General features: G+C 38.2%; 1 protein-coding gene across 3 annotated transcripts; it reads right to left on the reverse strand.

Annotated features, from left to right (window-relative positions):
- Positions 1–650: 650 nt before the first annotated feature.
- LOC134487827 (cytosolic phospholipase A2 delta-like) lies at positions 651–24,500 on the reverse strand. 3 transcript variants are annotated; one of them, XM_063289908.1, is made up of 17 exons: positions 24,334–24,500; positions 21,073–21,113; positions 19,904–19,946; positions 18,708–18,771; positions 14,717–14,844; positions 12,871–12,984; positions 12,128–12,165; positions 10,608–10,743; positions 9,939–10,075; positions 7,591–7,813; positions 7,293–7,404; positions 6,951–7,088; positions 4,513–4,611; positions 3,398–3,583; positions 2,949–3,118; positions 1,802–1,988; positions 651–878 (listed from the first exon to the last, which is right to left on the reverse strand). In XM_063289908.1, the coding sequence occupies exons 1-17, from the start codon at positions 24,379–24,381 to the stop codon at positions 670–672; spliced, it is 2,073 nt and encodes a 690-aa protein (XP_063145978.1). In that variant the 5' UTR covers positions 24,382–24,500; the 3' UTR covers positions 651–669. The 3 variants fall into 3 exon arrangements, with proteins under 3 accessions (XP_063145978.1, XP_063145977.1, XP_063145979.1); XM_063289907.1 differs by having other exon boundaries at positions 7,293–7,407; positions 24,334–24,482; XM_063289909.1 differs by lacking the exons at positions 18,708–18,771; positions 19,904–19,946; positions 21,073–21,113; positions 24,334–24,500 and adding an exon at positions 17,196–17,391 and having other exon boundaries at positions 7,293–7,407.
- Positions 24,501–25,822: the final 1,322 nt, after the last annotated feature.

The raw sequence follows: 25,822 nt of genomic DNA on the forward strand, positions 1-25,822 counted from the left end.
CATCTCATTTGAGGTGCAGGCTGGAGGGTGGTAAACCTACCCGCCCATCAGATAAAGGAGAACATGATCTGCGTAGATCCTATTACAGGGAGTGCTGGTGATATTTGCCATAATTTTTTTAATATTCATAATTCCCTTGCCAAGATCAGAGAGGAGACTTTAGGATTTTTCACTATTGCAGTAATGCAGACTGGGTTTGCAAAGCCATGTCTATAATTTGTACCTTTAAATGTGTTTCATCAGATTTTATTATTCTTTTTTGTTTCTCCTACAAAGTTTATTTTCATACAAATTTTTCCCTATACTGCAACAGTTGAGAGATGAGGCTGAAATCACACATTTGCATTCTGAAATCTAAATGCAAATTCAAATAAGGCAAAAAACCCCACCCCGTTTTAAAAACTTGTTATGAAGGATAAGGGGCAGACAATGATCAGGACACAAAGCAGTGTCTATAACCAACTATTAGAAAAATGGAACAGTGAAGATGATGATGATGATGATGATGATGATGGTGGTGGTGGTGGTGGTGGTGGTGGTGGTGGTGGTAGTGGGAAAAGGGAAAACAAATATTCTAGATGCCCCTTTTAATCATTTTCTATTTTAGGGCTTTGCAAATGAGCAGAAATTAATTCAAAAATCCACCAAGATGAATTTGAGATGATGGCTTTATTTGTTGCTGTCTTTTCTTCTTTTTACTGCTACCATCAAGGCTTGCAAAATCAATTCTTTGTTATTCTGGATGTTATAGTCACACAGATTTATCAGTTTGCTGAATTCATCTTTAGTGTAAGTCAAATCAGTCATCTTATATGGTGACATGCCACTGGCAAAATTCACCATTCCTTCAGCCACATCTGCTGAGGTGTGCTTAATCCCTGCATAAAGCAAAATGAAAATAAAAAGTGATTATTTTAAAGATGAGAGATTGACATTCATTTAAAACAAGAATGCCCACATGATATTGCTAAACTCATGCTGTTGTCCCATCCTGAAAATCATTCAGGACCATCTGCGGGAATGGGTCAAAAAATGGCATCCACAACCAAGGGCCTCTCCCCTTTTTATGGGTTTTGTGGAGCTCCACACTCTATCCACAGAGTTCTCCACTCCTGTCCACCATACTCCATGGCATACCTGATTCTGATTTTAATTAAAATAAGCCAGAGTGGTAGAAAGGTTCTGAGATGCTAGATGAGATTATGGGAGTAACCAGTTTGCTTCTGATAAATGGATTCTTTGTGCTTGGCCACATCCCCCATGGTAGCCATTCTGTGAATAAGCCCATCATAATGTCTTTTCAAAATTCCAGGGGTGCCCACTGGACTCAGTGTAACATGAGGAGAGACTTGGAGGAGATTGCGAGAGAAGTTAATGGAAGGTCCCACCTACAGAGTCATAGTTTAACCCCAGTTTGTATGAAAAAACACTTACTGCAAAGAATATTGCATGCTTAATTAACTAAGCATGGTGGCCTTAACATTCATTTAAATCTCTATTGGATTAAAGCTTCTGGCTACATCCATTTTAAAAACTAACATTTGTTATCAATTCTTTTCTCTACTGAAGTTTAATATTGGAGACATTTTTATTTGAACATTCTTACGGCATCAAGAACCCGTAATAAAAAAGAGAAGCAAGAAGTATTGGGAAGTACAGGCTGGGCACAACGTTGTGATACATGCCATAGTCTTTAGGAATATTTTCCTATGTCACTGAGCAATTAAGTTTTAATTAGGCTGGGTGGCTGGGGTGAAGATAACATATGTGATAGACTGTTGCTGAAGAGTCAAATACTAACCGGGTTTTTTATATTTCCTGAAAGAATCATTCACCAGTGGGAAGTGAAGAACGATTGGGACATTGGGGTTCTCCTTGTCTTCAAAAACATAGCATTCCTTTGGATTCTGCCGGTCATCTTCAGTGAGTATAACTTTAGGAAAAGGGATGTTTTGATCCAAACAGTATTTGCCCATCTGTTCTATAGACTATAGAAGAAAAACAAGGGAATTCAAGTACAAAAATAAGGTCAGATTTTTCTTCCAACAGCTTACATCTACTGCAGCTTCTTCAAATCCAGCTAAAAATGTAACGCTTAAGGCCACAAAGTCTGATTTGCTCTTCAGCAATATTTGGCAGTGTTTTAACATGGTGAGATCCTTGAATGTGCATGTCCTGTTGGCCAATATTTGTTGTTCTGACTTTGCCAAAAATTCATAGGTTTCTTTTTTTCTTTTAACAGACATTTTTGCAATTAGGAATCAGTTTACATTCCACAATTACAGGTTTAGTATCAGCAAATTCTATAAGCAGTTCTGTAATTCACCCAGTGAGAGCAGCTGCTGAGAAGCAGAACCAAAATGTGCTTCTGGCAGTGCTGCTGTAATTGGAGCTGCCAAAAATGGATGAGTTTGCTGGCACTGTTGGAAGAATTCTAGCTCCTGTTTAGTGATTGACCAAGGTCTAAAGAGTCAAGCAAAAATTAAGAAAATAGCCTAAACCAGTGTTTCTCAACCTCAGCAACTTTAAGACGTGTGGACTTCAACTCCCAGAATTCCCCAGCCAGCCTGGCTGGGGAATTCTGGGAGTTGAAGTCCACACGACTTAAAGTTGCTGAGGTTGAGAAACATTGGACTAAACCAATTATCTTTGAAACTCTGCTTACTATCCAGAAGAGGATTGATAAAAGACAGTGAGAGAAGAATTGGGAGAATAAGATATGTGAGGAAGCTGCTACAGAAGAACAGGAGCAGTAGAAAAAGGGAGGGATGTATTATAATGAAGGATTAGCTAGGATTCCACTTGGCATCATACATACCTTAAGTTATAAAGTTATCCTCCTCAGATACTATACAGAAATATTGGTTTTAATTAGAATGGGTCTGTATGCCTAAAATAATGTAACAAAATCTTGTTCTTCCTTCAACATTAAATTAAAATAAACTTACAGTAAATCTGGTTTCCAGCAAGTTATAGTCAAATGATAAAATAACATCCACATTCCTTTCCTCTCTTAACAGGGGAGGGCAGCTAGTATTGATAAAGTATCCAGCATCAACCAGGCATAGTTCTTTTTCCAATGGAGTGAGATGGTTAGGATTCTGGTCTAGATTATTATCTGAAAGGCAGGTATTTCTTGTTACTCTTGATCATAAAAGGCATATTTGATCAATACCAATTAATGAAATATTCCTGGAAAAGGAGTTGTTGGATAAAATCAGAAACCTCCACCTTCATCATGATATCACAGATTTAAATCAAAGGACTGCTATGGGGACACTAATAGCAGGGAATCTCACATGACCAGGTTTGGTAAGGATGGATAGATGGATGGATGGCCCCAAGGCTGATAGAGTTCTAGGTTATTTATCAAAAATTTAATGGCGAAATTATTTACCTTGCCATGTAGAAAATGTTTTGTGCTGATGATAATTCTTGTGTATTTGGAGACCTCTCAGGAAGTTAGGTTTCAGTTCTCCTACTGGACGATGAGTCAGAACCCCACTGATGATGCTAGATATATTTTCTGGCAGAGTAACACAAGCTGTCTGACATTCAGAGGACTGATCTGAAGGACTATCGTCTTTGAATGGAACAACAGCAACAAACACATACTATGAGAAACTCAAAGGGGCACCATGCATATTGGTTGTTTCCTACTGTAATCACCTAACTGCCTTTTGTTCATTATTATGCCAAATTTTCCTAAATAACATGGGTTTTGCTAAAGATCTTGATCATTTGTGTTTTGTATCTACCATTAATAGCACAATGTCATCCTTTTAAACATGAGAACAACTTTTAAAACTGAACAATCAAAAGAGAGAAAAGATTGTGGGTAGGGAATGCAATTCCTAAGATGAGAAGACTGCAAGTTGCAGTCAGACAGGAAACAAAGTGATCTCACCAAAGGATCCTACCAAATAAGACTTAAAAAAAATAATAAACCCTCTTAGATCATCAAAGGTTCCAGTAAACCTTTATCAATTATTCAAGTGGAAATCGTGACATCTGTCCATCTTTTTCTTTCAACTCTGATCTACTCTTAAGATTCCAGTCCAGTCAATCTGTTTATTGACTGTCAGAAAGAAATTGCATACTTAAACAAACTGTCTTGTGTAAAAATGGCAAACTATGCTATCACAAAACATATATTCTTATGGTTGCAGCCAAATTGTTGAAGTTAATGAAAAAGTCTAGTATAAATTAGACTAGTGCTTTCTTGGTAAAGCAGAAAAAGCAGGACTGAATGTCAACAAAAGCCTCCCCCTCCCCAAATTTTGGAAAGGAGAGGGGTATGAGCAACCATATGGGTTGCTTACTAATTTTGCTAGAAGATATACAGTAAAGAAATCTTCCCTAATCTGGTATCCTCCAGGTGTGATAGTAATTCAGCTCCCGAAAAGGTTAAGATGGGGAAAGCTAACATAATAGTCATGGCCTCTGCAGAGTCTCTATATTGCAGTCAATATTGTGGTCAGTACAACAAAAGAAATGGTTTGAGGTTCTTACCATCACTGTTTTCCCTGCCTGGGAAAGGCTGCTGCTGCCACAACTTAGATAAATTCCAGATATCCACCAAATTCAAGGAAAATATATTACTCCAAATTCCTGAAAATGTACGCAATATGGATACATTAAGTACCTTCCTTTGTCATTCAAATCACTTCCAACTAATCAGCTAATTACAATACTGAAGAATCTTGTCCTGTGAATAGGCATGGACTAATCTGTCATCTTGGCTTTCTTTCAGTTTCTCATATTCCAAACTCAAGGCCATTTTGCCCTGTTTCCACATCAGGAAATGTGTTTTTAATCCAACATTTTTCTGTGTGTTCGTTGAGTTGTGGATTGCATATTACAATTTGGGAAAGTGTAGATGCACTTTCTGATTCTCATGCAGGTTTAGGAATAGCACTGGCTAAGTTATACTACAATGCAAGCCTAATTTGACAGGGAAGGAGGTCATCTCTACATGTGAATTACCTTAATTTTTTACATTTGAATGCTTTAGGAATATTGGTCCAAAGTGAAGTCCTCCAAATCCCTCAATTTCTATAGAAATTGCATGCAACCATTATTAATACCTCCTCCACATGCTAGTAGAAGGCTTGCCTGCATCCCTCAGAAATCCTGGTTTGATCAAGACTGTATATTTTCTAGGACAGTGGTAACTGCTCTAACCTAAAACGAATTCTACCTTCCTAAACAAAGCAGCAAGCATTAGGCAGGATCGCTGTACACCAAAGATGCAACAATTATTTCGCTCACCCAGGTGGGCCTTACAAGAAGTCTGTGGACTTTAGCAGAATATTGTAAAGAGGAACAGTCAATCACTCCAAAATCATTTTTTTCAACATTGTATGGCAGATGGACTTTGGTGCTATAACCAATCATCAGTGGTGGTTCCAACTTGGAAGCCCTTTTTTCAATTGTATTTGCCCAGCACACTGTGAAGTCTTTTGGGTGGGGGGATCTTGTTTCTGTTGGAATTATCAGGGGTCAACTCAGCATTGTCTCATAAGTATAAGGGGGTCTCTCTAGCAAATACATCTCTATTGTGCTTGTGGGATGTCACATGGGTCACCTGATTTCCACTTCCTCCTTCTTCTTGGGCTTGGGGATTAACAGTCTCCATTACCCTTCTGGCACACATGCAAGCAGGAGGTGCTGCAGGAATGCAGCCCTCCCCCAACCAGCCTCTGCTACCAAAGAACCAGTGATGATTAAATGCTTTCTACTATGAAACTACCTGTATCCAGATCTACTGAATAAAAGTAACCTATCTCTATTTTTTCTTCGTCTAAGTACTGTGAGAAGACTGAATTTATTTCTGAACGTAATTAAGCTTAATGTGCAAGTTCTCTCTTGGTTCATGCTTCTACTCTGCAAGATTGCTGTTAGCTGCTTGGAGTTCTTTTATTAACATTTAAAAACTCCATCAGTTTCAAGGTTTTACCTTCTGCAGTATTAGATGGGAGTTACAAGAGAATCCCATTCACCAAGAGATGCTACCCTTGTGGTCATAATGAACCTGAGATTCTAACTCATGTATTTTTTCATGGTCCGTTCTACAGTAATATACATGCAGGAATACTTTTAGGTTTCCAAGCCAAAATCAAATCTATTATGAGAGAGAGGTGACTTGTTTCTTATTATCAGACTGGAATCCTACCATCACTAATAGAATTGTTAAGTTTTTATCTGCGGCAATTTCCATGAGAAGGGATAAGATGTCCAAATCTTAAAGGACAGGCTTTTTTTTAAAAAAAACCACAGTTTCTTAGCCCAGCTCACCTCACAGGGTTGTTGTTGTGGCGAAAGGAGGAGGAAGGAAGGAGTAATAGGTATGTTCCCTGCCTTGAGTTATTTTTAAAAATAATAAAGGCAGGATAGAAAATAAATAAATAAATAAATACGCATCCCATTCTCCCTAATTTCTTCCTACAGTTATTTAACGTACATTACTTTGAAAATGATTTTAGAAATATTCCCTTATAGAAACTTAATGAACTTTTGCTTTAGCCTATTGGCATGTCACTCTTTTGGCATTTCACACGTGACTGGGGAAAATTAAAAAGGGGAAACAATGTGCTAGATCAAGGGAGTAAGCTTTTTTGTTTTCAGGTTGCATGTGGTCTTTGGGCATTTCCAGGCCAGAGATGAGTCTAGGACGAACTTAATTTTGAATCTAATTTGAAGTGGAATTTCCATATCACAGGTTCATCTTGTTAAAGTCGGGCATAATGGGATCCTGCACTAATTGCTCTAAAGGATTTAGAGGATTAATTTTTTTTGCTTTTAATCTGCCAGAAAAGGTTCTAACAATTTCAGCTTCATTCAGAGAATGGCTCTTGACTGGCAGAAGAATTTGAAGATGTCACTATTAGAATCAGTATGATTATTTTTCTTATCAAAAGCTAATTTTTCTCTTATCAAAACCAAGTCACCTTCCAAATAGCAGATCCTTGATTCCGGTCTTTTTTTCAACAGTTTTCCCATAAAGAACTCACTTCCAAAATCTTCAGAGCAAATGAAGGCTCCATATTTAGGAAATCCCACTTCATAAGGGGAAAATTCACACCATTCTGTAACATGGATGAGAGGTAAAACGTTGAGATGGCTACAGCCTATTGCCTAAAGTCAAGAAAGAAGAGAGATAAAAATAAAACTGTTCTGCATCATTAAATAAATAAAACAGATTTGTCCCTCATTCACCATGTTTTTGGCTACTGTCCTAAAATGACTTACAGACTTGTGATAGTCATTTCCAGAATTGTAAAACTAGTAACCTTTAAATTCAAAAGTGCTTTTGGTGTCCTTCACATTGAGAGCCAGATAGATGGGCAGTGGATTTTGCCCCTGATTCACAGCCTGTTGTTGATCTGAGAGTTTGTCATCAGCCTGCTAAAGGAGAAGAAACAATGTTGTGAGTCACAAAGTAAACAAGAGTGAATTCAAAAGTTCAAATTAATTTTATTTTAAATTAAATAGCATTATGAAGTAACAATGTTTCTCATTCTTGTCTTTAAAGCTAGGGTGTTTAGTAGAAAAGAACATATTGAGAAGATGTAGGCCTTGGGTACTGACCTCATCATGGAACATACGATCAATTATTAGTGACCACAGGTCAGTTAAAGAAATAGAGTGCCCCTCTTGGGCCCTCTGTCTGAGCTCCACATCATAGTGCTGCATTGCCGCCAAGGAAATAGCATTTGACTTGCTCCTGGAAATATATTCCTGTGCTCTACGGATCGGGCCCATCAGGTCTTTTTGAGACCAGTAATAGTCTTCATACAAACTTCTCATTGTCCTATGGGAAAATAAAGCTTTTAGGACAAGACAATAGTGTGATTTTAAAATGAAATGATCCTAGAACAAAGTGGCAGTAAATTACATTTACAAAGTTTATGCTTAAGACTAAGCTTCATGCAACATTAGTTGTGCTGACATTTAATCTGTCTCATTTGTTTGGTTTTTCAATAGCAGCTGCAAGAGAATCCATCCAGATTCAAGGTTAGGTCAGTCCAGGAAGAAACTTTGTTGCCCACCTCCTCCATTTATTGTGAGACCACCATTTCTTCTCCCTCCTAATGCCATTAATATTGTAGAAAGGAAGCTACTGCTGAAGGTACAATAAAGAATTTGAGGAGAAAAACCTTCTCCAGGTGACCTCATCCCAGTACAACTATCGTGAAAGATGATTGTAACAGCGAGGAGGAATTGATGGTGTGCCCCATTTTCCTCTGTGCTTTTCTGTATAAAATGACTTCCTGTCTCCATTCTTGTATGTAGCATGGCTTGGTAAAACCTTAGATTTCTAAAGTAAGCTCCTCCCTTCTTCCTCCCCATCCCCACCTCCAACTGTTTCCCATAGTTAGCAGTTTCCTCATCTTCTGATGCAGCCTGACTCAAGACAGTCATCTCCTTCAAAAGTGCTTTACCAGCTCCAAGGTCAGCTACTTGTGACCTTGTACTTTTTCAGCTGACAGGCAAAAGTATAAACAATAAATGCACTTAACTAGAAATATGAATAATTGCAATAGTATGCTATATATACTTTAAAAATATGCCTACAGAGGAGCTTCAGCATAGGCCAGTCCAGGAAAGTGCTATCCACTAGCCAGAATAATCTGGGGAACATTTGCTGTTGCCTCTAATGGGACAGGGAGCTCCCCACAGCTGGAAAAACATGACAGCCTGTTTTGTTTTTATATTCCTCTATTGAACGTTGCCACACCTGTGGATATTTCATAGCATATATTACATTTTGCAGTTATAATGGTTGTTCTTTTGCTTTGCTGTACTCTGCTACATAACTCCTGTCAGCATCTATCTCATTGGTGTCTCTGAATGCACAAACCAACTGCCCATAACTGATTGTGGCAAAACAGTCCCAGACTGGATTGGGTTCTTCTGTCACTTGCTATAGTTATTTTAAAAAGAAAAAAGTTAGGACAAATTACATGCAGTTATCTACTTAATATAACATGTAATTATCCAAAATAGGGAAATATATACCTGAGCAAACCAATAATGATTAGTATGTTGGGCTATAATACTTTGGTTGAGAGAGGAGCCAGAACAAAATGCAGTTGTTTTCCTAGTGCAGAAAGGGAAATCATGTAATTAAAGGATAGAGAGGGGCAGAAACCTTGCTTCTAAAGCAACCTGAAAGTAGTATGAATTTAGATACGATAGCAAAAGGCATGAATTTTATTTGTGCTTCTGTTCCTCTGAAGTATAAAGTTGGAAGAGGAATTTTATTTTTATATACTTCTAAAGGGGAGTATAAAATACTCCTCAGAAGAGAAATTGCGGGGTGGGGGGGGATGAGCTGATCTCTCTTGAGTTCTTATAAACCAGCTTCCCAAGGGCTCCAGAAATCACTTCGAAACTGGAGAAACAGGTCTGATGTTATCCCTAATGCGCATTCTCTCTCTCTCTCTCTCTCTCTCTCTCTCCCACACACACACACACAGTGTTTTGTTATCATAAGCTTCAATAGAGGGTGACAATATGTTTCTAAGACTGAGGTTTTGGCAGGAGATTATTTTAATAAGCCTCCCTGCAACCTTTGCTTAGATGCAATATAGGAGATTCATTGCAATTAGGACCAAACTGTTTACAGATTGCAGTGTTCTTAATAGCTAGTCTGTCAAGTAGCTAACAAATATCAGAATGGAGGCTAATTCTTGCCCCCAGGCTGCCCACTCCAGCGAAGGATGATCTATTTCAAAATAACTTGGAATCAACTTGCCTTTTGCCAGTCTATCTACTGTGCTTTCCAGATGGATCTAGAGATAGACTGGCAAAGGGCAGGTTGATTCAGAGGGCTTAATTTCAGATGCAGTGAATTAATGTGCCTTTGAAGTGTCCACTTTTGTGATCTGGCATGAAAGCAGTGGATGGGCTGAGAGAATGCTAATTCAGTTTACCAGGTTGAGCCAGAAGCTCCAGTGAGGTATGTAACACAATCCAAGAGATTCAGCTTTTGGAGGGCAAAGAGGTGGCCATAGAATGCTGACATTGCCCTGGCTCCTCCTCCTGTTGCCATGACAGCTATCACGGGGACCTGTAGCAATAAAAAATATACAAATTTAAGATTTTGGACCCAACTCCTTTATTCAATGCTAATAGATTACATTACTGTCTCAGGATGTTTTGGAAATTCCTTCTGGGGGAGAGAGATTTTCAGACTGGAGAAAAATCAGAAAGACGTCTGGTAGCACCTTTTAAAACAAACCATTTCATTTAAGGCATAGGCTTTACACTATAGAATAACATAGCCCTCCTCTTACAATATCTACATTTAAGGTGGAGAATTTCAAAATTATAAGGATTTTTTTTTACACGTTATCCTTATTCTGGTACCTCCAAATGTTTGGGGACTACAACTCTGTTGCTATGCCAACTGGGATTTGGAGGATTTCTATTCCCAATATAAGTGTGTGTGTGTGTATGTGTGTGTATATATATATATATATATATATATATATATATATGAACATCTATATCTCTATCTCTATCTATCTATATCTATATTAGTGGAATCCCTTGAAAGAATTTCTACCATTCCGTTTCCATCCCAATATGATGCCACTCACCTCTTGCCCTTGCAATTCTTGATCCAGGAGAAGAACTTTTTTTAGAGCGGTGGAGACCACAGTTCTCCTTTTACACAGGAAATCTTGCTCAGCTTCACAGAGATCACAACCCAAACGCACATCTAAATCTCCTAAACTGGAACAAAAAGAGACAAAGAAAAATGTTCTGCAGAGGGCATGGGTGAAGGGGTAGAATAATCATGGGTTGGTAGAAGAGACAGGAAGAGTCAATAAAAACCCCTGAGTGGAATGCCAGGTGAGATATTTCTTATGCAATTCACAAATTTTTTTCTTATTCACAAAATGTATTTGTTACAGAACTTCACAAAGAATCCATATTGGTGGCTTCCATTGGTAACCCTCCCATTTTTGCCTACCATATCTTACATCCCTTTCCTTTCCAGAGAAAATCTCCATTCAGCTAAAGCAGAAAAGACTCTGCTGGATGGCACCTTTTGATGGTAGCACGAAAAGCACACTATCCTAAAAGCTTAAACAGCTCTCTTCAGGTGACAAAGAAAGCCACAACAATGTACTCCTGTTTAGGGAGAATGGGAATCACTAGGCCCAACTCATATGTAGAGGGTGACTCTCTGCAATAAAGAATGTTCTCTTTCCATCAGTGACTTTCCACATAATTCTCACTTGGACAGCCTCTATCAATGGAAATGCTCTCCACCATAGGAGGTCATTCTACCATGGAAGTTGATGTGACTAATGTGTTCATCCCTACACTCTCTCAGTGTGACCAAACTGTTGTCAGTTTCCTGAAAGCCCCAGGAGAGGCTACTGGGTTGATCTCAGTCAATAGTAAAGCCAGCCATTCTAATAATTAAGATAATGGACTTCGCCCAGATAGCAAAACTAACGGACCTGTTAAATGATAAAAATATGGATGATTTTAAGAATGAATGGCGACCTTTTCTTGATTATATAAGGACAACGCAAAAAATAATATGTATATAGGATTTAGCAACTAAACAATCAAATAGAAATAGGGGTGACATAGATTGAAAATAGAGAAGAAGTTAAGAGAACACAACTATAGATCCAAAATCACAGTTTAGATACTCGGAAACCACTTTTTAATAAGCTTTGTTGTTTTCTTTTTGTCCTTTTTCTTTTTTTTTCTTCTTTTCTTTTTGTTCGTTGTTATATGTATTTGTATGTATTATGCTGTTTATGTTATTTTGCTTTCTAATAAAGTATTTTAAAAAATAATAAAAAAATAGTAAAGCCAGCCATTCTATTGTGATAATCCTTCAGCAGAATGATCTGGAGATAAGGTGTTATTTACTTAATGTATTGACATACATTTGCATGCTGCCAATTTTAGTCACTCTACAGCTTTACATAAGGTATTCTTCATAAGGAGGAAGATACAGATATATGAACACCCATCAGTGAAGTTTGCTCTGGGGAATTAGAGAAGAATTTTAAAAATATGAAAACAATATTAGCATAAAATTTAAAAAGAATAAAAACAAAAGATTGAAGCTGAAGTGATAAAAATCCCTTACTGGTTATTAACCTTGAGCTGCAGCTCCAACTCTGCATCCTGAAAATGAAGGTGTCAAAATGAGTCATGTTCAGATGCATAATATACATATTTTCTGATGAAATATATAACTACTGATTACTCAGGAAATGACTTGTATCTACTTTTGTGTGTATAGCATTTGCAGACCTGTAAGAGCATGGTAAGACTGTCCTCAAAGTGAGCTTAACTCCTGGTGAATGAATACACACACATACACATACACACACACACACTGTGTATATATATCCATCTAACAATACAAAAGTAATTTGTCTTTGCCTTATTCTGGAATGTTTTTCAAGTTCCCAGTCCAGCCTATAGAACTGGGATGTTTAGGTGGTTTCCCATCCAAGTACTAACCAGGCCCAACCATATGAGACTAGACAAGCCCACCTGCTGAGATGAGAACATGGAAAAGACAGTCACTATGTTATGTCCTTACTGCTCCACTACCCTCCCACAATCTAGACAATCACTTTATTGTCACACAAGGAAATTTAATTGGCTTCCTCTTAGAAATATTTTGACATGGGGCTCAAGGTAGAGCTATGGCAAAAAGGAGATTCTGATATACTAATAAAAAAATGATTAGCCACTAAATCATGATAGCAGCATCATTCCAATCTTCAAAGGACTGATAGAATTTACTGCACAATTAATATTATTAATAATGTTTTTGTTCTCAGAAATTATTTATATCAGTATAAATATAAGGCAACAGACCTTGGTGAAAAGCAAGTCTATTTTTGTTTCCTTGTCCAAATGGAGGGATTTCAGCGATATTCCTGGATAATCAGCAGTAACTTCACCAAGCATGTTATTCCAAAAGGAACTTCTCTGAAATTCAGCACAAGAATTTCAATGGTTCAGTGGTTTCAAATGTCAAACACAGAGCTTCATAAAAAGATGCAAACAGCAGCATTCATGAAAGAACTCTTTGAAATGAATCTTACCAATTTCAGGCATTCACAAATATTGCTTCCAATATTTCCACTTCACCAGTACACTGCCAAGAAGGTATTCATCCAGGGGTGTCTGCAGGGTGTGGTGAAAAAAGTCAGTATGGTGGATCTTGACTTTTTTTTACCATACCCTGCAGATATCCCTGCAATCATCACAGGAAACATAATATATAAATGTTCTGACATTTAAGTGCTTCATAACTTGTATCTTTCTTAGCAAGTGGCAGCATTTGGTCAACCTTGTCTAGGATTGAAAGCTAAATAGAGTCGAACCTGACTGAGCATTTGGATGGGAGACTGCCAGAGTATGTCTGGCTAGACTGGAAGTCAAAAAACATTTTGGAAGAAAGGGGTGGCAAACCATTGCCATACTGCTTTCATGAGAACTACATGTGTGTTTATGTAGTCAGCAGAAGCTGAAATCATCTCAGAGGTGGTCTTCATCTTACATGTCTGCCATGGGTAACATCTGTCTACCACATTTAGTGTATATATTATACTGTATATACTATGATAGAGATTAGAGATTAGAGATAGAGATATATAGGAGGGTATAAATCATACCCTGGTACTATACAAAATGACAACCTGGATAATGTGTTGCAACACAAGGTGGCAGTGTAACATTTCAAGAAGATCAAAGAGAGCAAGTGTTTTTCATATTTCTCTTGTGCTTTTGAATTTGAATGTCACTTTCCATCCATTTTTAGAAAGGAAATAAAGCTCAAAAACCCTGAATTGCCCAGAGTCACCACTACAGGCTCCAGAGCTGATCTGAAGGCAAGTCTTGCAGGTACAGTATATTATCACTGAACATGTTATCACTAGCTATAGACACTGTGAAGGAGATCCTAATGCTTCCTGCAGATTCTTCTTGAAATCAGCATGTATGTCAAGAATCATGTTGCTCATCAGATTGGCTAGGATACCATAATTACAAGTTTCCCACAATGTTCACTTTTTGAAAGGCATGCCAAACATGATGAGGCGCTTTGCATTAGCACCCCGCCCACTGTGGTCCTTGACTCTCCAAAAAATTTAAGTTTGCTCCCCAAGCACCAAGAATTGCCTATACTTGGTCTATTGAAAAGAACATTAGCTATCAAATGATGGAGGCAAGTTACCCAATAGTATAGAAAAGGAAAAAAATATCACATACATGCAGACTTCCACCTCCAGAATTTATAGCAGTGGCCATGTGGTTTGGGGACTCCTGGGAGTTGTAGTTAATACGTTGGAGAATATTCAGATTGGGGAAGGTTGCTTTAGAAAATGAAGATAAAAAAGCTGACCAATTGTTGGATCTCATTCATGAAGAATCTTGTTGCTAAAGTTGTGCTTCAAGCATCTGGTGATATGCCCCAAATGCTCCTTGGGTTCAGGGTGACTAAACAAAGAGATTTTTAATTGTTGAAGATATTTGGACACATGAACAAAAGTGATAATGTCATCACATCTAGCTTGGTCCTTAGAAGAACAGCAAAATCATGCTTTTCCTGCCAGGTTGTCCCCATAATTCAGAGGCAAAAAAGCTCCATTCTGTTGAGTCCTAAAGTTAATCTGACTCTAGTCAGGGCACTTACTTTCATTTCTAAGAAAAGTATTACCTTCAGTCCTGCGTTCAGTATTGGTTCCCAGCTCTTTACACAGTGGAATTGGAAGTCTTCTGAGTCCTGGGTGATCGTTTGCACTTCTTCAAATGATTCTTTCACCATAAGTGCAATATTTTTATATTCTAAGGGAAATTATTCAGTTATACAGTCAGATGTCCTCATTCATGAAATCTTAAGAGCAATGTAAGATGTTGGCAACTTTTTAAAAAAGTATATTGTTATTATTTTTCCACAATCTTCACAACAGTCACCCAGTGGGACAATATTTTCAAGGAGCTATGGAAGATGTTCATATTCTGAAGGAAGCCAGCTTTTCTCTAGCAGAAGACTTCGCCTGGCATTCTAACTTGATATGCAAAGAGGCAGTTTATGTGGCAAGCACATTTATAGAAGATAGGTCACATATGAATGTATATGCAGGCAGTCACATTATGTAGGGCAGTCCATATCTTCTTCAGCCCTCTGCATTTTTCTGCTAAGCGTCAGAGCCAATTCTGCCACTTCAGATAGCTTCTGGATACTACTGGGGACTATGGAGTGGCCAAAACTGGCATTGTTGCAGGCACTCTAACAAAACACTGGCAAAGGCAGCTTTTTGCTTTACCAAATAAAAGGCATAGAGAAGCCAACCTTGATTTTCAGGGAGGAACAAGAGTGTTCTTAAAGTTTTCCTGAAAACTAAATGATGTCATTAGGTACTGGAGACTGGCCCAATCAATGGGAGGACTGGGCAAGTGTGGACAACATAAAACATCCAGAATTATGTAAACTCTGGATTTTGTGTGTTGTACACACTGTTCATTGGGAATCAGACCTAAAGGTCAAAACCTGCCCAGTAAATTGTTTCAACATTCAGAAGTAGCATGTTTCTAAATGTATTAAAATCACATTTTCAGTGTATGAAAACTAAGGGTTTTTCCCAAATATTCAATAGGATTTCTTAAATGTTTCTATAAATATTCTTGCCAGCAACTTTTTTGGATAAGCCATTCATTTAGCTAACACAAAAATAATGTCAGGCCCAAAACTTCATTGAATTACAGCAAAGTTTCTTAAACTTTTTTTCTCTCAGCACCCCTTCCCACTTTAAAAAATTATGGAGGACCCCAAAGAAGCTTTTGTTTGTATGGGTTATATTTATCAATATTTACCATATTAAAAATTAAATTTGACCCATTCACTGCCACAAGCGCTTCTTACGATTGTTTGATGGGATTTTAATATTATATTATTTTTCAACATAGGCTGGCAAATAATTTTGATTTCACAGATTCCTGAGAGGGTCTTGGGGGGGCCCCAGAAGTCCTTGGACCACACTTTGAGAAACATTGAATTATAGAGTTGACATAGGCTATATGATAACAAGTATTTCCCCTTGGGAAACTGGTTCTACTGTTGAACTGCTTTCACCATTAGAGGGGTTTTTTTTTTCTAATGGTCAATTGGAATCTGCCTTTCTACAATGTAAATAATTATTATATGTCCTGAATCCTGGAACTATAGTGAATCAGTCTTCACCATATGACATTCTTTCAGGGATTTGAAGAGTGCTATTATATCCCCAATCAGTCTTCTCAACAGTAAATATTCCCAGTTCTTCCCATTTCTCTTCCTAGGACTTATTTTCTTGACTCCTGATCATCCTTGATGAAGAACATTACATCTGAGTCAACATTCTTCTTAAGTTTTAATTGAGCATTTTAATAGGCCCCATTTCATGCCAACAGCCCATCATCCACCTAGCTCAGACCACTATCCAAGAAACCAAATGTCTTCTATCAAAATGCTCATTCATTCATTCATTCATTCATTCATTCATTCATTCAATATATGGTTACCCATCTCAAATTCATGACTTTGGGCAGATAACAACAGTTAAAAACACCATAAAACTTGTAACAGTAAAAACAACACACACATAATCAGCTGCTGAGGTTAAAAAAAAAAGCCAGAATCACTACCAAGTCAACATAAACATTGCATGGGTTCTGTCAAACATCTTGATCCCCAAGTTCAGTGACAAAACCATGTCTTTAAGGTCTTATAAAAGGCCAGCAGGGTCAGGACCAATCTAATCTCTGGGGGAATGATGTTTCAGAGGGTGGGCGCCACAACAGAAAAGCTCTCTTTTATTTATTTGTTTGTTTGTTTGTTTGTTTTGTATAGCTGCCCATCTCAACAAGTGACTCTGGGCAGTTTACTCTTCCTGGGCCTTGACAGATGGCACTCCATAATAGATGGGAATCGAAGCATGCCTCTCCTGCTGGACCTAATGGGACAGGTAGATATAATCATGGAGAGAGAGTCCCGCAAATAACCCAGCCTGATGGCAGCTAGTCTTATTGTTACAACTCCTTTCTCTTTTAGTTCTCTTCTATGGAGTGGAAGACTCCCTGAGACGGTAACGTTCTGGGCTTCCTTTTTACATTTTCAGATAGTTGTAGCGGTTCTCTGCAGTAGTATTTGTCCCAACCTGGATTAGCAGGAGGAGATCATTGACACTGGACTTTCACATCCCTGATTCTTGCTTCTTGCTTCTTGCTTCTGACAGACATTACATGTCACATATCAATAAGCCCAGTCAGCATCTATTTATTTCAGTTCTTCGTTGTGCTGAGTCATCAACAATCATGGCTCTTTCTTCATCTGTTTGCATGGCAGAGTTGCATTCTTTCTGCCCTGTCTTCTGTTCAGCGGTATTTCTTTTCCTATCCCTGAAGACTCAGAGGCTGGTTATTTTGCAAGGACTCATAAGCTGTTTGTGAGTTCCATCAGTGCAGAAAGCTTCTACTTTTTTTTTCTGGTTGTCACTGGGCTTGCTCCTTTGCCTGACTGTATTCTTTATGGAGAGTTGTCTCCTCTATCAGTTCATGTTGCAATGCCTCCTTTCTTTGATCTGATGAATTTTCTTCTTTTCTTATCAGAGGAAATGTGGCCCCTCACTCCTCTGACTTCTTCTTCAGCTACCACTATAAGCTTCCGCTGGCTGCAGATACATACCAGATTGTTTACAGGAAGGAATGCAATCATGCCACAAGCATTACATGTCATGACTGCAGAGCCTTGTCTTTTCAGCTTCATTTTTGCATTTTAAGGCGTTATTAGTTGAAGGCTTATTGTTCTATATTTCAAAGGAAAATGCTTTTAGGGATTCCCTCTTAAATTCCCTCACTTAACTGACAAACTCTTCCTTGCTCTCTGTGTTTATTAGTTCAGTGAGCTGTCTTCTTAGAAGCAGGTTGCATTATATTCCACCTTCTGTTTCTGTATAGTAGTGGGATGCAGTCACTTAGGCGATTTAGCAACTATTTAGGAGCTGGCTTTTCCCCTTTCACAGCTGAGCATGCAATCCTTTAGAATACATGGCTTCTTTGATCACTGCACTCTCTTCCACCTACTGTATTCTATCAACAACATCCCACTTGCTTTCCTGGTCACTCACTCAGTTAGTTCTCTCCCAGAAAACTGGCCAACTCAGATTCGTCCTACAGGTTCTACTTGCTCAGCAAGAATCACTTGCTTAGTCATCCAGAAAAGGCAGTCATCGACTACCAGGATGCTGTTGAATAGCAATCAGCAGTTGTTCAGTAGATCACTTTTTCATTCCACACAGCTGAGCATATAGCATATAGTCCCTGGGAGTACAGTTTTTCAGATCACTCTCCCCTCTTCCTTGCTTCTTCTTCTAATATAACTCCACTGGAAAACTCCTGTCTGCTCTTCTATGTCATATTCTATGTCATATTTATCTGAAGAATCTTTGAATTTTTTCTGAATCTGTTTTCTGTTTATGTGCGGTGAAATGGAGGTCAGTGTTTCACTTCACATAGCCATACCTTCTTACCACAGGGGAAATTTGGAATCAATTGTTTGGTATTAATCCAAATCTAACTGGCTGAAAAATTTAAAACATGATTTGGCAAAAAGACAATGTCCTTGTTTTGTACTATAACATAAAAAGAAAAGAATTAAGATCCAGACTCACTTTTCAAACACTCCTCATTCTTCTTTTTGTTTATTTGAACTTCCAAGCAGAAAACCTCACGAGCCTGAGAAGAAAACAAATGTGTCAGTCATAACTCATGAGGACTATTACTGTATAGCAGGCAAAGGCAATCCAGGGTCTTCAGCATCCCATCTGTGGTGTCAAAGCCCTCCTAGTGGATGGAACTGAAAATTTTATGTCTCAATTTTTTGGGGGGGGTCTTAACTAAATTTTAAAACCCAGGTTAGGCCTATATTTCCCATTTTTAAGGCTTTAAGAGTCAAAATGGATGCCTCAAATCTTGTCAAGGACTGAGACACTCATTTTTTCCCATAACCCCCCTTAACTAACACAAATAAACAGGCCTGTGCCCTCTTGCCAATGTCACAATGCCACCAGCCCCCAGGCAGAAAGGCAGAAAGAAACAGTACAACCTCCAGGCCAAAAATGGTATCTATTCACTGATTCAAATATAATTCCTTGCAAGTATACTTTCAATTTTCAAAAAGACTCTTTTTATATAGATGTAGCACTTTTGATGTACAAAATTCTTTCTGCTTTTCAACTTAGAAAAGTCCTGTAATGTAGATAATTTCCACTTTAGTAGTATGAAGAAAGATTGGATAGCCTGTAATTTGCTCAAGGTAAAGGTAAAGGTTTCCCTTGACATTAAGTCCAGTTGTGTCTGACTCTAGGGGGCGGTGCTCATCTCCATTTCAAAGCCGAAGAGCCGGCGTTTGTCCGTAGACACTTCCGTGGTCATGTGGCCGGCATGACTACACGGAACGCCGTTACCTGCCCGCCAAAGTGGTACCTATTAATCTACTCACATTTGCATGTTTTCGAACTGCTAGGTTGGCAGGAGCTGAGACTAGCAACAGGAGCTCACCCCGTCACGTGGATTCGAACCGCCGACCTTCTGATCAGCAAGCTCAGCAGCTCAGCGGTTTAACCCGCAGCGCCACCGCGTCCCTCAATTTGCTCAAAGTTTGACCTTAAAAGCAATAGTTCTAAGAAATACTTGCTGTAATGTTTGCATTTGATACAGGGCACTTTTCAAATAAAATTGTTTGGTTTGAATGGCATAATTGGACATTTGATAAAGATCAGTCTGTATATTTTATCAGTTGTGTAACAATTTCAGCTGACATAACATATACAGTATGTTGAACAAAAATATAGATTCTGGGTCTTACCGTTAAAATGCCATTGGTAATTATGTTCTCAACACCACTACATCTAGAAAACATAAAACATTGACTGTTTTTTCCCTTGCAAATGTATTAGAACCAGAGGTGGGGACAGTGTCAGGGGAGCAAACAATCAAAGCAGTTTTGTGCCAATGTGCTACAAGTTCAACCCTTTCTGTACTTTCATCATGATGTTGCGCAAACATATGAAATGGGCAGAACCTGCAGCAAGACGATATAGCAGCATTTTCATCATTTTAACGAAAGTTCTGAATCCTGCAGGCTAATTTTAAATTAGCCTTGTCATTACATTTCAATAACTTTATGAGCTCTTTGGAAGAATCAGCATCTACTGTTTAATGCAGGCTACCACTTGGGAGTACAACCAGCCTAGCTAATGGCATCAAACAGAAGCCTGATTTAACACATAGTTTAATGAGAAGGCAGGTTAGTTCCTGCACAACATGTGAACCACCCACTTGAAAGAGGCATCTACAGTGACCCCACAGGAACTTGCTAAATATCTTTTTCTTCCTGCTTTACCTGAGCTGCACAAATGATGGGAGAAAGGGATGTAGGGATGAACCACTTGATACTCCTTTATACTTGGTAGGTAAGATATAATTAGCTAAGTATACTATCAGGAATGTGAGAAGACATTGCCCAGGTGTAAGTCCTTTGCAACAGTACAAAGACTGATATCAGTGACTTCTTTTTTCATTCAGCTAAATAGTAGATCCACACCTAGAAGGGATATGAACATGGAACTGCACTCTTCTTTATGAGAAAGCTCACATACTGGAAACTCAGTATCCATTTCAAATATAAATTAAAGTTTGGGTTCTAATCATTTAATTTGCAACTGCAAACATAAACTTGATTATTACATGTCTATATTTTAGATGTTATCTGTTGGGGCCAGTGGACACAATGGGAATTTTGAAGAATGTCATAGGCACTCTTGTGCAAAGGTTGTCGTGATGGATCTGGCCAAATGCAAAATATCCATATACCAGAAATAAGCAGTGGGTTGTAGATACTCTCCATTTTATTTCTAAGAATGCCTGTGGTATTAAGGAAGCCTCAGAGGCATAATTGGAAATGTAAGTTCTACTGGAGGTGGATGATTTGCTTTGTAACATATTGGCTTCCCACATGTGTGTGGGTTTACTCACATGCTCTCCATCTTGAATTCTACTTCTAGGCAGGCTGGGCCCTAACAGGGAAAGGACAACAAAAAATTGATAGCACTTCAGTTGATACCCTTATAAGAGTTTAACTGTTCCTTGGGGCATTCCAGGCAAGTTTCTGTTTGACATGTTTGCATAAATTCTAATATTAGCTCCTCTTCCCAATGGGCAATTCCATTTCTTAAATGGAACAACAAGGCAATATAAAAACAAAACTATCAAAACAAATTTCCAGTGAGATATTATTTTTAAAAACAGCAACAATGTTTGGTTAATCTCAGCAGCAGGATACCCAGATGGAAAGAACATGATCGTGGAATTTTAAGTGGAATATCTCACTGTGACCAGGGCAGAACATAAGGTGGAAAAATAACTAAAGTTTGCTGCTTAGAAAAGTGGAATCAAACAGTCTATATGGAATGCAATTAAAAAAAATTCTTATCACCAAGACTTCACTTCTGCTTTCTGAACAGACAAATTCTAAGTTTCAGCCTTGGGTCTCTATTAGGACAGGAAAAGCCTCCTGTTGGAAACCCTAGATCAGTGTTTCTCAACTCTGGCAACTTTAAGATGTGTGAACATCAACTCCCAGAATTCCCCAGCTAGTGCTGGCTGGGGAATTCTGGGAGTTGAAATCCACACATCTTAAAGTTGCCAAAGTTGAGAAAACCTGCCCTGGATGTTAAGTGCAAGGCAGTCATATTGAGTTAGATAGACCAGAAATGTGACTTATGTACAACATTTGCCTATACTTCTAAGTGATATGCTGCCTGTTTGCTGTTACCTTTATGTTCCTTGGAAATATACTGTATATTTTACACTGCAAATCTAAACAGAAACAGTATCATAATTGCCCAGCAACTCCTGAGGACCGCTGCCAAGGTAGTCTTGCTGCTGCTCACCCTTGTTGCACTAAGCAACAATCATACAAGCAGAATTAGTAGTAATAAGCTCAAGGATGACCACATCAACCTCTATTTGCTGTGTCCACTTGCAAATGAGTAAAGTGAAGTAGGACCACACATAAAGGAAAAGCCACTGAGGACACTAAACCTATAGTAATCCTATCAGACAGGCTGCTAGTTTGGCTATGGACACTGACTCTATTATTTTTTTTATTTTTATCCAGCCTTTATTATTTTATAAATAACTCAAGAACATCAGAAACAATCGGCAGTTATGCTTTGCTTTCCAATCAAACCAGTTCTGATAATTCCTTTTCCATGGGTATGCATGAAAAAATGTAGCATTTCACCATTGAACTACATCTGTCAGCTAGTAACTATTTTTGGTACAGTAGCATTTGGATTATTCTGGAGCAAGAACGTTCCTTGTGTGCAAAATGTAGCTACCATTCCAAAAACAAAGTCTTGTTAAAACTATTTGTCTCTTTGAAACAGGCTAGAATCTTTTCCTTCCTTCCTTCCTTCCTTCCTTCCTTCCTTCCTTCCTTCCTTCCTTCCTTCCTTCCTTCCTTCCTTCCTCCCTCCCTCCCTCCCTCCCTCCCTCCCTTCCTTTGGATGGGGCATAACTAGATAGTTATTTCCCATTATCAGAATGAGAGATTTGAACAATGCCTTCCTGGGTACAGGTTGTTTCACCCTGAAAAAATTACTGGGTTATCCACTTATTTTCCTTGTATGTTTTATTTCTTGTATCATTCAGGAACCCACACATCAAAGTAGAGGAGGGGGATACAGAGCTAATATGTAAAAACAATGCCATGTAAGGCAGTTAATTTTTGTTCCAAGTATAGTTAAAGAATTTGGAGCACATGTTTGAAGGAGCCAGAATCATATTTTAGTTTTCTTACAAATAATTCAACTGATGAATCATTACAACATCTGAAAATGATTAAAAGAATTACTGAAATGATTAACCAGAAATCAGATCATGGGGGCAAGATAATGGCCTTTTGAGTCATTTCATAAATCTTCCTGGAACAGTTAACAGGAACGTAATAACACCTTATTTCAAGGCATAGAGATAAAAACTAAGTTTAAATATCATGCTAAGCCTCAAACAGTGGAACTGTAGTTAAAGCAAACCAATGAATGAACTCACCCCTGTGATTTGCAAATAATATTTATAGCCTTATGCACGTGAACAATGTATCTATAATACATTGACTTAATATTAGGGAACTGTATTCATATTTCTGATTAGACCTGGTGTGCACTGGGGTGATGCTAGTTGTCTCTCTAATATAACTCAGCTTCCCAAACTTTATGCCTGTCAGATGATTATGGTTTTAACTCCCATAGTTCCCAGCCAGAAAAATTGATGGCCCTATTAACTGGGAACTAGAGAGATTATCTGGTTGGGAGGATAAAAGGATAAAATAGGATGTTTTTATTGTTATTATTATTATTATTTCTAAACCTACCTAACTGATGGATTTCAATGTATTTCAATGTTAATAATTTTTAAAACCTTTAACAAAAGAAGAAAAAATAATATAACATTATTAAAAGGCATAGGAAACATGGAATCCACCACTCTAGTTTAGAGGGGGCACAACATCAAACTCAATATAAAACTATAAAAATGCCCATGAGATGAAGATCTTTTCCTGGCTAAAATAGGGAATAGGCATGGCCCCATAGGAAGGACATTCCATAGACAGGTCTTCATAATTTTGAAGATCTTCTTCTATATAGCTATCTACCTCACCATATTTAGCAGGAGCACTCAGAGCAAAGCTGATCAAAGAACACAGGCAGGTAAGGAAGGAGATGCTCCCTGAATTGTTCTAACCTGAAAACATTCAGGGCTTTAAAAAGCAACATGAAAAATTTGCTATAATGAGTATTACAAATATTGTGAGAATAAAATGGGAGATAAGGAGTCACAATTCACTTTGATTTTTTTGAAGAAAGAGTAGTATATGATTTTTAAGAAATAAGTCTGTATTTCCATTACTATTTTAAAATGCATTCACCAAGAAATTAACATATAGAGTTTTAATTGTACATTTACTATGGAATCTACAAGGAAGAATGATCAATAAATTATTTTTGGATTGATCATGTGCCACCAAGTCGTTGTCAGTTCCTAGCAACTACACAGATACATTTTGTCCATGATTCAATAAATGGTAGATAATTCTTAAGTTATGATAATTCTAACTTTTTTCACTACAAACTAAGCAAACAAGTTAAAGTTAAAGTTAAATTCCACATGACTCAGGGCAGCTTACATTTTATGATGAAATGATGAAGCAAAGTATGTCATTATAGCCCTCACCTCAGAGTTCAAACTGAAGTTTTCATAAAGAATTTCCCCAGGTCTCATTTTAGCAAGATCAAAGACAACCGTGTAAAGGAGGTCATCTTTGGTGATCACATCTTGGTCATACAGCTTCAATTCCAGCACATTCTGAGTACAAAGAAGAAAACCATGAGATAAGGTCTTAAGTTCATTTCTTAAGTGGAGGTGCTTGCCATGACTCTAAATCCTTGCCTTGACAGCTGCTGAGACAATGTTCTCTTGTTGTTCTAGTAGGGGAGAACTTCAAGGAACAAAGCTAACTTAGAGTTATCCAAATGTTTTATTTTCTGCTGCTCTTTACCATGACTTGCCCTTTGAGGCTCTTTCTCCAGCTGCAGAAACCTCATCGCCCATCTGCTGATAAACCAGCTGGCTAAGAATTTGCAGACTGAAGCATTGAAAAATGGTCCAGATGTCCTTATGAAGACATCCTCAAAGTGATGACTATAAACAAGACAGCCAGCTGGCTGCTACATGGTGGATGACTGTTGAGTTGCTGCTGCTGGGAAAAAGGTTTGCAAGAAACATATAACAGGAGGGATAACTGTTGGAATTATCAGGGATCAACTCAGCATTGTCTCATAAGCATAAGGGGGTCGCTCTAGCAAATCGCATCTCTATTGTGCTTGTGGGATGTCACGTGGGTCACCTGACTTCCTCTTCCTCCTTCTTGAGCTTGGGGATTAACAGTCTCCATTACCTCGTGGGCAGACATGCAAGCAGGGGGGCTAGAGAATGCAGCTCCTCGCCCTTTCTATTCCACATAGAAAGTGTCTACAAAGAACCAGTGATGACTAAATACTTTCTACTATGAATCTCCTTGTATCCAGATCTACTGAATAAAAGTAAGCTATCTCTATTTTTCTTCATCTAACTACTGTGTGAAGACTGAACTTATTTCTGAACATAATTAAGCTTAATGTGCAAGTTCATTTTTTGGTTCACACTTCTATTCTGCAAGATTGCTGTTAGCTGCTTGGAGTTCTTTTATTAACCTTTAAAAACTCCATCAATAACAAAGAAGACTATACACCCTCCTCCTGCCTCAAATGATAAGTAAATTTGGGCTGCTGCTCTCTTGACTTAGCTTGCCAATATACTTGACTGAATCAGTCCCAAATGTGCCCACAGTACTTGGCTGTTCTACCTAAACTGGAGTTTTCTACTTAGAACTGTACCCGTCATATGCTACTGACTTCACATGAAAGCATCAGCTAATGGCAGAACACAACAGCATCTTTTGAAAACTCAGCAGCAGCCGCTGACCAGATCAAATCCCCCTATAGATATCAAAATTAAAAGACAGCTACCTATCACTCACTCACTTCTTTGTATACTAAGTATACTAGTAATACGATAGAACTTTAGAGTGGAAGCCATTACTAAAACAGGATAGAAGGAATTGTTCCAGAATATCCCTATTCCTCAGGATGTAACAGTTGGTCCATATATCTGGGTAAACATC

Source organism: Candoia aspera, chromosome 1, assembly GCF_035149785.1.
Source record: "Candoia aspera isolate rCanAsp1 chromosome 1, rCanAsp1.hap2, whole genome shotgun sequence".
Lineage (NCBI taxonomy): Eukaryota > Metazoa > Chordata > Lepidosauria > Squamata > Boidae > Candoia > Candoia aspera.